Source organism: Solanum lycopersicum, chromosome 11 (assembly GCF_036512215.1).
Source record: "Solanum lycopersicum chromosome 11, SLM_r2.1".
In the NCBI taxonomy this organism is placed as follows: Eukaryota; Viridiplantae; Streptophyta; class Magnoliopsida; order Solanales; family Solanaceae; genus Solanum; species Solanum lycopersicum.
Window position 1 is genome coordinate 47,713,468 of NC_090810.1, and position 15,464 is coordinate 47,728,931.

The 15,464-nt window shown below is 40.6% G+C and overlaps 1 protein-coding gene across 1 annotated transcript; it reads right to left on the reverse strand.

Annotated features, from left to right (window-relative positions):
• Nucleotides 1-141: 141 nt before the first annotated feature.
• Nucleotides 142-6,804, reverse strand: LOC101257430 (glycine--tRNA ligase, mitochondrial 1-like). The gene is made up of 9 exons (XM_004250641.5): nt 6,128-6,804; nt 4,919-5,301; nt 4,521-4,638; nt 4,118-4,312; nt 3,804-4,028; nt 2,858-2,917; nt 2,686-2,766; nt 1,210-1,615; nt 142-552 (listed from the first exon to the last, which is right to left on the reverse strand). Exons 1-9 carry the CDS (start codon nt 6,641-6,643, stop codon nt 320-322), a joined length of 2,217 nt encoding a protein of 738 aa, XP_004250689.1. The 5' UTR covers nt 6,644-6,804; the 3' UTR covers nt 142-319.
• Between the last annotated feature and the right edge of the window lie 8,660 nt (nt 6,805-15,464).

The window sequence follows — 15,464 nt, forward strand, 5'->3', positions numbered from 1 at the left end:
ATAAGTAAAATTTGCATAAATTTTATAGTCAAAATTTAAGCGGCTACTTTACGTTTGCAACTTTTTTAGTCATTATTGCATTCTAAAAGCAGGTTGCTCTTACCCTTATAAAAACGTATGGAAGCGAATAAAATACATGTGTGACTGTAAATAATTTCATAGTACATTGAGTATTATATAGGTAATTTTAGTAAGTAAAATTAAGGGTTTCAAATTAAAAGAAGTTAAATAGGTCTATAAAAATTCCTGAAGTCAGGACAAGGGATAAGAGTTTCTGAAAGTGATAAAAATGGTATAAATGCTATCATCATTTGATGATTCACTCCTCTGCAGTCTCTGAAGAATGTAGAGGATACATCTTCAAAACATCTGCCCAAGAGCTCAATCCATCAGTCACTTCCCTCACAACTGACGCTACCTTCTCCACATCTACCCGGACCTGATCTTTGCTATCCCTCTCTCGTACCGTCACTGATAACGTTGAATCGACAGTGATGGCAAAGGGAACACCAAGTTCATCTGTTCTTGCGTATCTTTTCCCTATCGAAGTACCTGTAATGTAATTGACAACAATTAGTATGGATAAAAATGCCACAACAGAATAAAAGTGCCTCATTTCAGAGAACGGGGATAGGCGCCACCGGTTACGATCAGTCGTACTACCATTGGGCTTTTTCGTACTGTCAATTTCAAACGACACAAGGAGCATCTAAATAACGATATAGCATCAGATCAGAGCAGATAATGCTTATATGCTTCCACTCATAATGTGAAATGTCTTTATTTCGTCACCTCTATATACAGACAAGACTAAAGTCACAATAACAGCAGCATATTAAACTGAACATATGTCTAGAAAACATAAGAGAAAGCAAAATGTTCCAGCAGAAAGAACTACACCAGTGTGTATACATAGAAACAAATGATGCACAAAACAATCTGGACAAGCTACCGAGAATGATCCAATTATCTAGTCAAAGAGAGGGGAGGGGGGGGGGGAATTAAGGTAGAGTTTGACAACCGAGTATGTACTGAATGCAAGTAGCGTTCATGTCTACTATACGGGGTAAGGAACAAGTACATCAGGGCACAATGAAAGGCAGAGTATCATATAGGGACTAAAACTAACAATGGTCTCACTCCTCTTCTCAATAATCAATTTTCTCATCACAGAAAGGAATCAGTTTAAATACTCTCAGTAGCACACACCTGTTATATCAATCTTATGTGAGATTCCAGCAGCAGTCAAAGACTTTGAGAGTAACTTAGCTACTTCTTCATACTTTTGATTCTGAACCAGTGGAAAAACAGTGCATTTGATGGGAGCCACAAGGGGTGGGAAGCTGAAGACATTTAGCTGCTCGTCCCCAGCTTTACTTGGCCTTGTGTAGAATGAATGCTCATAAAGACAATATATTATCCGCCCGATTCCAAACGAGGGCTCAATCACAGAAGGTGTAAACACTCTCTGGTGCTCTTTTTTTATTTCCTTGGAAATAGAGACCATGTTTTTCTTAATGGAGACATTCTTCCCGAGGGTACATACATGAAACTCCACCTCCCCCTTGGATTCCAGATCAGCCTTCATCTCCATAGCCACCTTTTCTTCCATTGCCTGACGTAAACAAAGGCAAGCAAAACAACTTAGCATTACTTTCTTTTCAAATATAGCTCTTCAAATACTGGAGGAAAAAGATCGATAGTCTGTCTTCTATTAGCAGCCTAAAAATTAAGCCAAAATTACCTTAAAATACAATAACATGAGTTGAGCTGAAATGGAGTCTGGTGAAATTCATAGAGCTGACCGACTGACCCCAGCTCGCTTGGAACTAAGGCATAATTGTTGTGGAGTCTTTTCTTATTTACCGTCTTTTTCTAGCTCATAAAACTTATTGCAAGTATTCTTAATGAAACAGAGTAAGCATTCAAGAAAATTTATTCAAGAATGGACAATAAGTTGATACTCTAGTTTAGTTAGAGATTGAGGACTTCTCAAGGTTGAATTTGGGTTGACAGCTGTACAGTGTACACTACCATTATAATGCCATTGTTATAATTTTATCTAAATCCAAAACATAGCAGTGTCTTGTCAAAGCAGCTGTCATTCTTCAACCATCCATAGGCCTTATATGCAAAATTTTAAAAGCAAACTAGCCTCAGCAGCTAGATAGTACAACAATAACAGAGAGTTCGTCTGGAGGATATTTTTTTACCCCAATTTTCTGATTAAGAGAGGTTCTTGGGTCAAGGATTCACAAACAATTTTGGCTCTTAAGCTAGTGAAATCATTCATCAAAATTCGAAGAACTTATTCCTTTCCTATGGATATATGTGTTAGTAGCTAAAACCGTCAGGTTGATTTAGAAGCCAACTGGTAATCTTGCTTGCAATAATTCCTATAAAAGAAGACATCACCCTTTGGAACTCTTCCTTCTTTTCCCCAAACACTCATCAAAAGGATCATCGGGGTGAAAGATTGAACAGAAATCAATTGAATGTTGAATTTCTAATTAAAAATGTTATTATTAGGAGACTAGCAGAAAATATAAAAAGAATACACCGCTGCAATCAGCATGGTTGCCAGTTTCATTTCAACAAAGCAATGCAATCATGAAATGCTTCAATGAGGTAAACACAGCAGATGCTTGACTTCAATTAAAATAGGTTGAGGGGATGAATGCACACCTCCAAGGCTTCGGTCACCATTTTTTGGTTCCCCTTGAATGCCAGTCCAAGCTCCTTCTTGATTGGTGTTATGACCAGTTTCTGATGTTACACAAACAAATATAATCAGATGGTCACCAAAATGAACACCTATTGTATTCATGAAAGAAAATTATCTTAAATAAACAGCTACCTCTACTTCTCTTGGTTCGGAGAATTTCTCTTGAGCCACAAGAGCAACAGAACTTTTTTCCTGTCACCCAAAAATGATCAACATGTTATCAGCACATGCAAGATAATATCCAGATCACCAAGGAGAAAAATACTTTAAGAAGTTAAATTATATGCTGACATTCAGAATTCATTTTTTGATCAGTGACATTGTAATGAATTTCTAAAAAGGTCCCAGTCATAAATGTCATCACTGATGCTTTTCGTTCAAAATGGAAAACACATATGGTATACATAACATCAGTTTTGTCAGTAAAGAGTGATGCAAATTGGATGACACATTAAGGAATCAAAAAGTTGGTAGAGTACATATACAAAGATGAAAAAGAATAAAATACAGAGAGCTGAGAATCTGCATAAAAAATGGGTTAGAAGGACTCTAAAATTCACAAGTTATTCAAAACCCATCTACAACACCCCATCAATGACAACTGATTTCTCAAAGGTGTTTCTATGTTAAGCTTATGAAGATATTCAGTCAAGTATTCAAGGCACTTGTTGGATTAAAAAATGACCACTTTAGACAATGCAAAAGCATTACCAATAGTTCCTTGCTCGCCATCCTCATCTCAAAGCTGGATAATGTCTTTAGACATTCATCATGTTAAGTTTAAGAAGCACAAACTGCTGCTTATTTCCCTTACGATGAGTTCTGCCAAAAATTCTTTACAGAAGGACCTACGGTGATTTAATTTGAGGCACCTTACTTAGAATCTTGGAAAATATTCTCCAAGAACATTATTTTAGAAGTTCTTTAAAGCCCTTGCAAAATGCTAATACTAATATTTCAGACATGATTTGAGGGCGTTTCCCAGACAAAAGTTCTTCGATTCACAAAACATTCACAGGTCAACCACAACTATCCAAAAATAAATCAAAATAAGATAAAACACGGGTTAAACTTTTACCGAATGGGCACGTAAATCATATGCAGATCTATCAGCAATACCAACACATTCAATCCAACCATAAGAACTCTCAATTTCAGCATCCCAACAATCTGCAGCATAGTGAGCCATCTCATTTGCAAGATGCTGACGGAAACGCATACGGTCTTTGTCAATTCCAAGTCGTGTTAGGAAAAGATAGACTCTCCCGATAAAGTACCCAAGTGTTTCATTATTGACAGTTCCCTGCCCAAAATGGATTCAGATAGTGATGTTATGGCTTGCATATACAAGGGCAAGAAAGAGGAAAGAGTCAGGACACAAAGGAAACTCACTCGAGAAACAGCTTCACCAAGCTGTAGTTTCTTTGCACACTGTCCAGACACTTGGTCATCTCTAGGAAACATTAGAAACTCCAATTTTGCAACATCTGAAAATTTTGGATGAGATTTGTCCTGGGGATCAACAAAATGTTCGATTTCTGCCAGAGTGAACTCACGGACTCTAAGAAGACCTTGTCGGGGAGATATCTGTACAGACAAATTCTACAACAATTAATTACTGCTTACTTTCTTTTGCAAAAATAATGTGCATATCTGATGTCGAAAAGAGTCTTAACTAGCTCAATTTGGTTCTAAAGATTACCAACACACATAGCATAACCAAATCCAGAAAAATAGGCACAAAGGAAGTGAAGAAAGATACTGTAATTCACAAAAGAAAAGTAAGGCTTATGACCTCATTTCTAAAAGCCTGACCAATTTGAGCAGCAGCAAAAGGAAGCTTGTTTCCATTATAATAGTATAAATCTCTGAAATTTACAAAGATGCCTTGTGCTGTTTCAGGACGCATATACCTGCAGCGAAAGAAAACAATAGCACTTAAGTGAGACAAGCTTCATAAGAACAATAAGCATATAATGACCAGCAAAGGGAGTTCTCAGAGACCTCCTACAATATGACACTCATGGAACTTTGTTGAGTAGGAAAAAAAGGGGAAGTTTAATCTGGCATAAAAGGTGAACTGGAATGAAAAATATTGGAACATTAACTCTACCATACCAGATGTTTCACTGAAGGCAATAGACTTTTTTAATAAGTTCACTAAACTGATAGAATCAGAAACATGATTCTCACCCTGGGCTCACACCAGATGGACCAATGGATGTCTGAAACATTAAATTGAATGGATAAGGATCAGAAAGTGGATTCTTCGTATCAGGTGCAGTTATACCATATTCCTTTATCTTGGCACCAAGCTGCTCAGCAGAGAGATCATCCAAGACAGCAAGAATGTGCTTCAATTCTGCGGCCTTTTCCGCAGACAGGCTGAAGTCCTTCTCAAGTTTTTCTTTACAAAAATCCTTGAGCAAATGATCAGCACGGTAACATGTTCCAGTCTTCTCGTCCTTGACCATAAGATCAGTGAACTTCTCAACGTGACCTGATGCCTTTAGGACAACCTCAGGGGTCACACATGGACAGTCAACTTCCAACATGTTCTCCTCCAAAACAAAATGCTGGAAAATGACAAGAAAACCAAAGTAAAAAAAACATAAGAATGTGAATGCAAAGCCTAACTGCTCCAAACATAAGCTGGAAGTCCATTACCAGTTTAAGGAAGATGTAACTGTTTACCGTCTTTTTGTCATGTATGTATCTCTGACTCTAACCCCTTTCAATTTGCTTCACTAAATTTCCCAAAAACATTTCTTCCTTTTATAGTGTGTTAGATCACCTGATCTAATTATTATGAGATAGTTGATTAAGCTTTATAAAACAAACCCCATTGAATATATTTGATTCAACTGGCGTTGAACCTAGCAATTCTAAATAAGTATGACTGTTTGGTGGGAAGGTATCAGGCACCCCTAAGATCCTTAATAAATTATGCTTAAGTCATATTGTTTGAGCTCATTTCTAAATATTGATCAAGGCACACATAAGAAATAAACAAGGGAATAACTAATCGAATTGTTGGGGACAATCAAACTGCAAATCCTCCAGTTCTTACTGCGTTGAATATAAGCATTCTAATTGGAAGTCAATGTATTGTAAGAACATTTTCAAAAACATAAATATAAGTCCTAAATATCCTTTATCTTCCTATACAAATGATTCACAAGACAAAGAAAAATACTAAGTGATTTCTTCACATTTCTCCTAGCCTTGATGAACAGAGTCACTTGGTAAGTGTTGCGGGTGTGTGGTAGCAGGTTTCTCGTGAAATTAATGGAGCCCGACACCACGGTTATCAATATAGGTGATTCACTAACCTGCCAAAACTAATTGATTTAAAAACATAGTGAAGCACTAGCAGGGAGCTTAATGAAAATGGAAGCTGACCTGACGCCAGAAAGAGAGTACATTTGACTTCACAGAACAGCCAGGGGGACCGTAATCATAGAGGCCAGCAACACCTCGATATATTTTGAAAGACGGAATATAAAACAACCGTCGTTCGAGAGTATTAACAACAGCCTGACGAAACGCATCTCTGCTTGCAGACGACGAACCGCCATCGGCAGCACCAGCAAGAGCAACTTGAAGCTGGCTCTCTATTGATGCTTTCTCAAGCTTCAAAGCATTCAAAGCTTGAACGGCAGCTTCGATATCCAGCTTGGCAGCACCTGACGACTTCAATTGGCGAACAGTCCCTCCCTGGACGTCGATACTCGATTGTTTCTGGGCAAGTGCTCTGCGAAGTGAGTCTTCGTCGGCGACGGCGGCCATTGTACCGTAAACGGAAAATTGATGAGCTCCAATGTAGGGTTTAAGGAGTGAACAGTGGAGGAAATGCTTGGAGATTACGCGGCGGTGAAGGGAAAATGCGCACGTATTGAGAGCACGAACGAAACGCATGCGGCACAACACTCCTTTTAGGGTTTTTTTATGGTGCGAATATTATAAATAGTGTGCAAATATTATATTTTTGAGATATTTGTGTTTTTTTGTACTGACGGACATAATTGTGTTATAATCTTATTGATCAATTTAAAATTTATTAAATATTGAATTGACAAATAAGATTGTGTCACATGTCCCTATTAGTCTTTCTTTAGAGTAACTGACATATATGCTCTAATTTTTGGACGACAAGAGCATCAATGTCTCAAAAATATGACATATGGTATTTACATATTATTTACGATAGTTCAAATATATATTTTATCATTTTTCTTTTAATTAAATTTCATAAGTTATATGTATATATAGAAATAGAAATGTATGTTACAAATCCATTTAATTGTGGATGTTTCTCTTAATCTATTCTTAACGTGATGTGTCTAATTGTATTAAGTAAATAATGTACTAACATATTGTTATAGGTGGTAAAAGGATGACTTGTAAATCCTATAAAAAGGTATTTTTTCATGTATTTTTCACCCTTTGAGAAATCACACTTGAAGAGAATAAATAGAATTCTTTACTTTATATGTCACGACCCAAATCCGGGCCGCGACTGGCACCCACACTTACCCTCCTATGTGAGCGAACCAACCAATCTAAACCTTAACATTTCAATGTAATAGCAACAGAAAGTAATGCGGAAGACTTAAACTCATTAATAAAAACCAATTCAATAACTATCAATATTCAACATCTATTATTCCCAAAACCTGGAAGTCATCATCACAAGAACATCTACTTTAAACTACTAATTCTAAGAGTTTTCTAAAAGCTAAAAATACATAAGAAGCTAGTCCATGCCGGAGGTTCAAGGCATCAAGACATGAAGGAGAAGATCCAGTCCAAGCTAGAAGCGTTAGCTCACCCTGAAGATCCGGTGTGACGAAGACTGGCTTGAGTTACTGTTGAGTCGAAGATGACGGCACGTTTGCTGCATTCCACAATTAAACAAGAAGAAAACAATAAAAGTAGGGGTCAGTACAAACACGGGTACTGAGTAGATATCATCGGCCAACTCAAAATAGGGAATAGTATATATCAAGTATTATCATAAATCAACTATAAAACTCAACATGTAACAACAACAAGTACTATAATCATCAATAAGTACCATCAAATTCACACATGAGGGCTCAAGCCCCAATACCATACTCATTTGGGAATCATGTTCGTTAGATTGAGTATACTAACATCTTTCAAGATTCATTATCTTTCCTCCTCTTGTGTCGGTACGTGACACTCTGATCCCCTACTTCTATGTGTCGGAACGTGACACTCCGATCCCCTACATGTGTCGGAACGTGACACTCCGATCCCCTACATGTGTCGGAACGTGACACTCCGATCCCCTACATGTGTCGGAACGTGACACTCCGATCCCCTACATGTGTCGGAACGTGACACTCTGATCCCCTACATGTGTCGGAACGTGACACTCCGATCCCCTACATGTGTCGGAACGTGACACTCCGATCCCCTACATGTGTCGGTACGTGACACTCCGATCCACTAATACTATGTGTCGGTACGTGACACTCCGATCCACTAAATCTATGTGTAAATCATCAAGCCTTCTCTATACCAAGACATCCTCAATCCCATTACTTTAATTCATCAAGCCTTCTTCTATACCAAGGCATCATCATTAATAATGTATATTAAAGTTTCTTTTCAAGATTTGGGATTCAATATTTTTGATCATGCTTATCTTATCACAATCACATAATCATATTCATGCAAACATACAATTAAGCATATAGTAGGGTTTACAATACTACCAATACATATCATTCTCTATTAAGAGTTTACTATGAAAGTATGAAAACCATAACCTACCTCCACCGAAGAATTGAAATCAAGCAAGTTAATCCTCAAAGCTTGGTGTTTTCCTCCTCTTCTCGATCGTTTCTCTCTCTCCCTTCTTGTTCTTTCTATTTTCTTATTCAAACCCTCTTTCTTTTACCCTAATTAGTATATAATTGAGAATAAAAGATGGCAATAATACCCCACTAATTAACTTAGGGTTACCTCTTTTAACCCTCAAGAATTTGAGTTATTAATATAAACCCACGAAGTCTATAATTAAGGAAAGAATAGTCCAAAAACGTCCCTTAAAACTTCACCAGAAATCCGACTCTGCCTGGGATTTGCGCAACCTGTGACGGGCCGTCATGTCTGCGACGGTCCGTCCTGCAGGTCGTCGCAGAGTTCAGAGACCCAATTTCCACCAAGGGTCTGTGACGGTCCGTCACACCTGTGACGGTCCGTCCTGCCATTCCGTCACAAAGTTCAGAGAGTTGATTTTCAGTACCCAATTTCAGATTTTCTAAGTATTTTGGGACGAGACCCCCTCGACGGTCCGTCGTGCCCATGACGATCCGTCGTGGGGTCCGTCGCTTCTGCCAGTTTTTCCAGAATTGAATTCTGTTGCTCAAAACGACTGAACGGGTCGTTACATTAGATACCAATTTACCCATCGTTCGTCCCCGAACGATCAAAAGAAGGAAAACAAGGGCGAAAAGGAGTACCTGAATCTGTAAACAGATGTGGGTATTTTTCTCGCATATCCGCCTCCTTCTCCCAAGTGGCTTCTTCAACCGGTCGATTCTTCCATTGCACCTTGATGGACGCAATCTCTCTTGACCTCAACTTGCGAACTTCTTCATCTAAAATAGCAACAGGCTCCTCCTCATAAGACGAGTTCTCATCAAGCAAAACTGAATCCCAACGGATAATGTAATTCCATCCCCATGATATCTTTTCAACATCGACACATGGAATACCGGATGCACTCCGGACAGCCCTGGGGGCAAGGCTAACTCATAAGCCACTTCCCCTACTCGCTTGAGTACTTCAAATGGTCCAATGTACCTTGGACTTAGTTTACCCCTTTTTCCAAACCGCATCACCCCTTTCATGGGCGAAACTTTCAACAAGACTTGTTCACCTTCCATGAACTCTAAGTCTCTAACCTTTCGATCTGCATATTCTTTTTGCCTACTTTGCGCCGCTAGAAGCTTTTCTTGAATAGACTTCACTTTTTCCATCGAATCCCTCAAAAGGTCAGTACCCCAAGGTCTAACCTCGAACGAATCAAACCAACCAATGGGAGACCTACATCTCCTACCATACAATGCTTCAAATGGGGCCATATCAATGCTTGAGTGATAGCTATTATTGTATGAAAACTCCGCTAAGGGTAAGAAGCTATCCCAATGACCACCAAACTCTATCACACATGCACGAAGCATATCCTCCAACACTTGAATCGTCCTTTCAGACTGGCCATCAGTCTGAGGATGGAACGCAGTACTAAGGTCCAACCTAGTACCCAATTCTGCATGCAATGTTTTCCAAAACTTAGAAGTAAACTGCGTACCTCTATCTGATATGATGGATAGTGGAACCCCATGCAATCGCACCACTTCCGAGATGTAAAGTTTGGCTAACTTTGCTGCATTATAAGTCACCTTGACCGGAATGAAATGAGCAGATTTAGTCAACCTATCAACAATCACCCAAATGGAGTCATACTTACCCATTGTCTTCGGAAGACCAACCACAAAATCCATTGCAATTCTTTCCCACTTCCATTCTGGAATGGGCATTCTCTGAAGTGTTCCTCCGGGCCTTTGGTGTTCATACTTTACTTGTTGACAGTTTGGACACTTAGCAATAAAGTCAGCAATATCACGCTTCATTCTACTCCACCAAAAGTGTTGTTTTAGGTCACGATACATCTTGGTTGCACCCGGATGTATAGAATACCTTGAACTATGAGCCTCTGTCAGAATAGTGTTGATCAAATCATCGATGCGGGGTACGCATACCCTTCCCTTGATTCTCAAAACACCTTCCTCATCGATTTATGCTTCCTTAGCCTCCCCTCGCAATACTTTATCTTGAATTCTTCTTAGTTTCTCATCATCAAACTGTTTTCCCTTAATTTTGTCAAGAAAAGAAGATCTTGACTCCACAGAAGCCAACAATCCTCCCTTCTCATTTACTTCTAACCTCATCAAGTCGTTAGCTAGAGTCTGAACCTCTCTAGCTAATGGGCGTCTAGAGGCTTGCAAGTGAGCTAGACTTCCCATGCTTCCCGCTTTTCTACTTAAAGCATCCGCCACAACATTCGCCTTCCCCGGATGATACAAAATGGTGATGTCGTAGTCCTTCAGTAGTTCCATCCATCTTCTCTGTCTCAAGTTCAAATCTTTCTGAGTAAAGACATACTAAAGGCTACGATGATCCGTGTAGACCTCACACTTAACCCCATATAAATAGTGTCTCCATTGCTTTAATGCAAACACTACCGCAGCCAATTCCAAATCATGAGTTGGGTAGTTACGTTCATGTACTTTTAATTGCCTCGAAGCATAAGCAATCACACTCTTCTCTTGCATTAGTACTACACCCAAACCCGAATAGGATGCATCACAATAAACAATGAAGTTCTTACCCTCTACTGGTAAGGTAAGGATAGGTGCGGTAGTCAACAAAGTCTTGAGCTTCTGAAAGCTTTCCTCACATTCGTCCGACCATACAAATGGAACATTTTGCTTAGTCAAGTTCGTCAATTGGGAAGCAATAGAAGAGAATCCCTTGACAAATCGACGGTAGTAACTAGCTAACCCAACAAAGCTCCTTATTTCTGACACATTAGTGGGTCTTACCCAATTCTTCACTGTCTCAATCTTAGAAGGATCCACCATCACTCCATCCTTAGAAACCACGTGCCCCAAGAAGGACACCGCATCTAGCCAAAACTCACACTTAGAGAACTTGGCATAAAGCTTTTTCTCCCTCAACATTTCCAATACCATTCTCAAATTCTCTTCATGTTCCTTCTTGCTCTTTGAGTATACCAATATATCATCAATAAATACGATCACGAAGAGGTCCAAATATGGCTTAAAAATCCCGTTCATCAAGCTCATGAACGCAGCAGGGGCATTCGTAAGACCAAAGGACATCACTACAAATTCGTAATGCCCATACCTCGTTCGAAAAGCAGTCTTTGGCACATCCGTTGCCCGTATTTTCAATTGATGATAACCGGATCTCAAGTCAATCTTAGAGAAGACACAAGCACCTTATAACTGATCGAACAAGTCATCAATGCGGGGAAGAGGATACTTGTTCTTTATGGTTACCTTGTTTAGTTGTCTGTAGTCTATACACATTCGAAAACTCCCATCCTTCTTCTTTACAAGCAAAACCGGAGCACCCCAAGGAGATGAACTTGGTCTAATGAAGCCTTTGTTCAATAACTCTTGAAGTTGTGCTTTTAACTCTCTTAACTCCGCGGGAGCCATTCTATAAGGGGGTATAGAAATGGGGCGAGTACCGGGTTCAAGATCAATACAGAAGTCAATATCCCTATCCGGTGGCATACCAGGAAGATCTGCAGGGAACACATCCAGAAACTCACGAACTACTGAAACCGACTCAATCGAAGGTACTTGGGTAGTGTCATCCTTGAGATGTGCCAAGAAAGCTAAACACCCTTTACTAACCATTTTCTTAGCACGAAGAAAGGAGATGATACGCACCGGATTGGGAGTGTAGTCACCCTCCCACACTAACGGGTCCGTCCCAGGCTTGGCTAACGTCACCGTTTTAGCATTACAATCCAAGATTGCAAATTGCGGAGAAAGCCAAGTCATACCCAGAATCACGTCAAAATCATCCATTTCTAAGATAACCAAATCTACATAAGTGTTGTTCCCCACAAAGTTTACCAAACAAGACCTATATACCTTTTCAACTACCACAGACTCACCCACCGGAGTAGAGACACGGATAGGCATATCAAGTAATTCATAATGTAAATTTAGACCATGAGCAAATGAGGAAGATACATAAGAAAACGTGGATCCAGGATCAAACAATACAGAAGCCATGCAATCACAAACCAGAAGATTACCTGTGATGACAGCATCAGATGCCTCCGCTTCAGACCGCCCAGGGAAAGCGTAACAATGGGCCCTATCGGTCGTCTGTCTGTTGCCCCTACCATGTTGTGATGTAGTGGCTCCAGTTTGCCCATCACCTCGGCCGTTTTGGTGACCACCATTACCTCGACCACCACGTCCTCCAGAATAACGGCCTCTACCATGACCACCTCTACCTCTAGCTATTGGGGGTCTATAACTTTGTCTGGGACAATATTTCCTAATATGTCCAATCTCCCCACATCCATAACATTCTCTGGAGTCAATCCTAGGCCCCTCGGAGAAGTGTTGACCGGTCTGAGGTGGTCCCCCAACTACAGTCTGTAGTGAAGACTGAATTGGTCGGACTGAGTAACTTCCCGAACCTTGTCCTCTAGTGTAAGAACCATTAAACTCACCTCCCTTTCGAAGCCTTTTTGATGTCGATGTTGTGGTGAAGTCGTCTGGCTTCACTCCTTCCACTTCTATCACAAAGTCTACCACCTCTTGGAAGGATTTTGCCGTTGCCGCTATCTGTAAGGCCGAAATCCGCAATTCTGACCTCAACCCCTTCACAAACCGGTGAATCCGCTCTTGAGGACTGAAATAGAGTTGAGTGGCATATCTGGATAGTGCACGAAACTTAGCCTCATAAGCATTAACCGACATCCTACCTTGCTCTAGGCTCAAGAACTCATCCCTTTTCCGATCCCTCAAAGTCCGGGGGATATACTTCTCCATAAACAAACTAGAGAATGAGGCCCAAGTCATAGGTGGTGCCTCTATTGGTTGACACTCGATATGTGACCGCCACCACATTTTGGCGTTCCCTTGAAACTGATAAGTCACAAACTCCACACCAAACCGTTCTACTATACCCATCTTGTGTAGTAACTCGTGACAGTCAACCAGAAAATCATAGGCATCCTCCGATTCAGCACCCTTGAAGACCGGAGGTTTCAATTTCAAGAACTTACTGAAAAGTTCATGCTGATCACTTGTCATTATAGGCCTAGTAGTCAGACGTGGAAACGTGCCTATTTCCAATGGAACATCCATGCGGGGAGCCATAGTAGCCGCATGTTGTACTTCTGAAACCGGAGGTGTTGGCGTAGAAAACACTGGAGGTGCCTGACCTTGATCAGATAACCCACTGAGATAAGCGAGAACCTGATTGATCATCTCATGGGTAGGTTGGGGTGGCAATTCCTCATTTTGCACTTGTTCAGTTTCCCCATCCTCCCCTTCTCTTATTACCTCCTCAGTCGGTGGAGGAGTCACTGCCCTAGTATCAGATGGGCTAGGTGCTCGTCCTCTTCCCCTAGAGGACGTCCTCCCACAACCTCTACCACGGCCTCTTGCCGTTGTTCTTCCTCGAGCCACAGCCCCAGTGGCTGGCTCAGTTGTTTCTTGTCTGGCCGGTGTTGATGTTGGCGTAGTCATTGCTCTAGTTCTAACCATCTGCGAAAGAGAGTGAAGATGGTCAGATACCAATTCGTATCGCCTAGATACCAATTGGACTCAAGTAGTAGCACGAAAGAAAGAATGAAAGAGTGAAATTTTCCTAAAGTCTTATAGCCTCTCAAGGAAAAGTAAAGGCGTCCCCCTACCGTTCCTTAAGACTCTACTAGACCTGTTCTTGTGTGATGAGACCAACGAACCTAATGCTCTGATACCAAGTTTGTCACGACCCAAATCCGGGCCGCGACTGGCACCCACACTTACCCTCCTATGTAAGCGAACCAACCAATCTAAACCTTAACATTTCAATGTAATAGCAACAGAAAGTAATGCGGAAGACTTAAACTCATTAATAAAAACCAATTCAATAACTATCAATATTCAACATCTATTATTCCCAAAACCTGGAAGTCATCATCACAAGAACATCTACTTTAAACTACTAATTCTAAGAGTTTTCTAAAAGCTAAAAATACATAAGAAGCTAGTCCATGCCGGAGGTTCAAGGCATCAAGACATGAAGGAGAAGATCTAGTCCAAGCTAGAAGCGTTAGCTCACCCTGAAGATCCGGTGTGACGAAGACTGGCTTGAGTTACTATTGAGTCGAAGATGACGGCACGTTTGCTGCATTCCACAATTAAACAAGAAGAAAACAATAAAAGTAGGGGTCAGTACAAACACGGGTACTGAGTAGATATCATCGGCCAACTCAAAATAGGGAATAGTATATATCAAGTATTATCATAAATCAACTATAAAACTCAACATGTAACAACAACAAGTACTATAATCATCAATAAGTACCATCAAATTCACACATGAGGGCTCAAGCCCCAATACCATACTCATTTGGGAATCATGTTCGTTAGATTGAGTATACTAACATCTTTCAAGATTCATTATCTTTCCTCCTCTTGTGTCGGTACGTGACACTCTGATCCCCTACTTCTATGTGTCGGAACGTGACACTCCGATCCCCTACATGTGTCGGAACGTGACACTCCGATCCCCTACATGTGTCGGAACGTGACACTCCGATCCCCTACATGTGTCGGAACGTGACACTCCGATCCCCTACATGTGTCGGAACGTGACACTCCGATCCCCTACATGTGTCGGAACGTGACACTCCGATCCCCTACATGTGTCGGAACGTGACACTCCGATCCCCTACATGTGTCGGAACGTGACACTCCGATCCCCTACATGTGTCGAAACGTGACACTCCGATCCCCTACATGTGTCGGAACATGACACTCCGATCCCCTACATGTGTTGGTACGTGACACTCCGATCCACTAATACTATGTGTCGGTACGTGACACTCCGATCCACTAAATCTATGTGTAAATCATCAAGCCTTCTCTATACCAAGGCA

Bases quoted from the DNA above. Each gene is read 5' to 3' on its own strand.
- LOC101257430 (XM_004250641.5), bottom strand. From the start codon at position 6,643: ATGCGTTTCGTTCGTGCTCTCAATACGTGCGCATTTTCCCTTCACCGC. The intron at 2,918-3,803 runs GTAAAAGTTTAA...TTTGGGTGACAG, and splicing joins ATGATTTACGTGCCCATTCG to GAAAAAAGTTCTGTTGCTCT. The intron at 553-1,209 runs GTGTGTGCTACT...ATTACATTACAG, and splicing joins ACATAAGATTGATATAACAG to GTACTTCGATAGGGAAAAGA.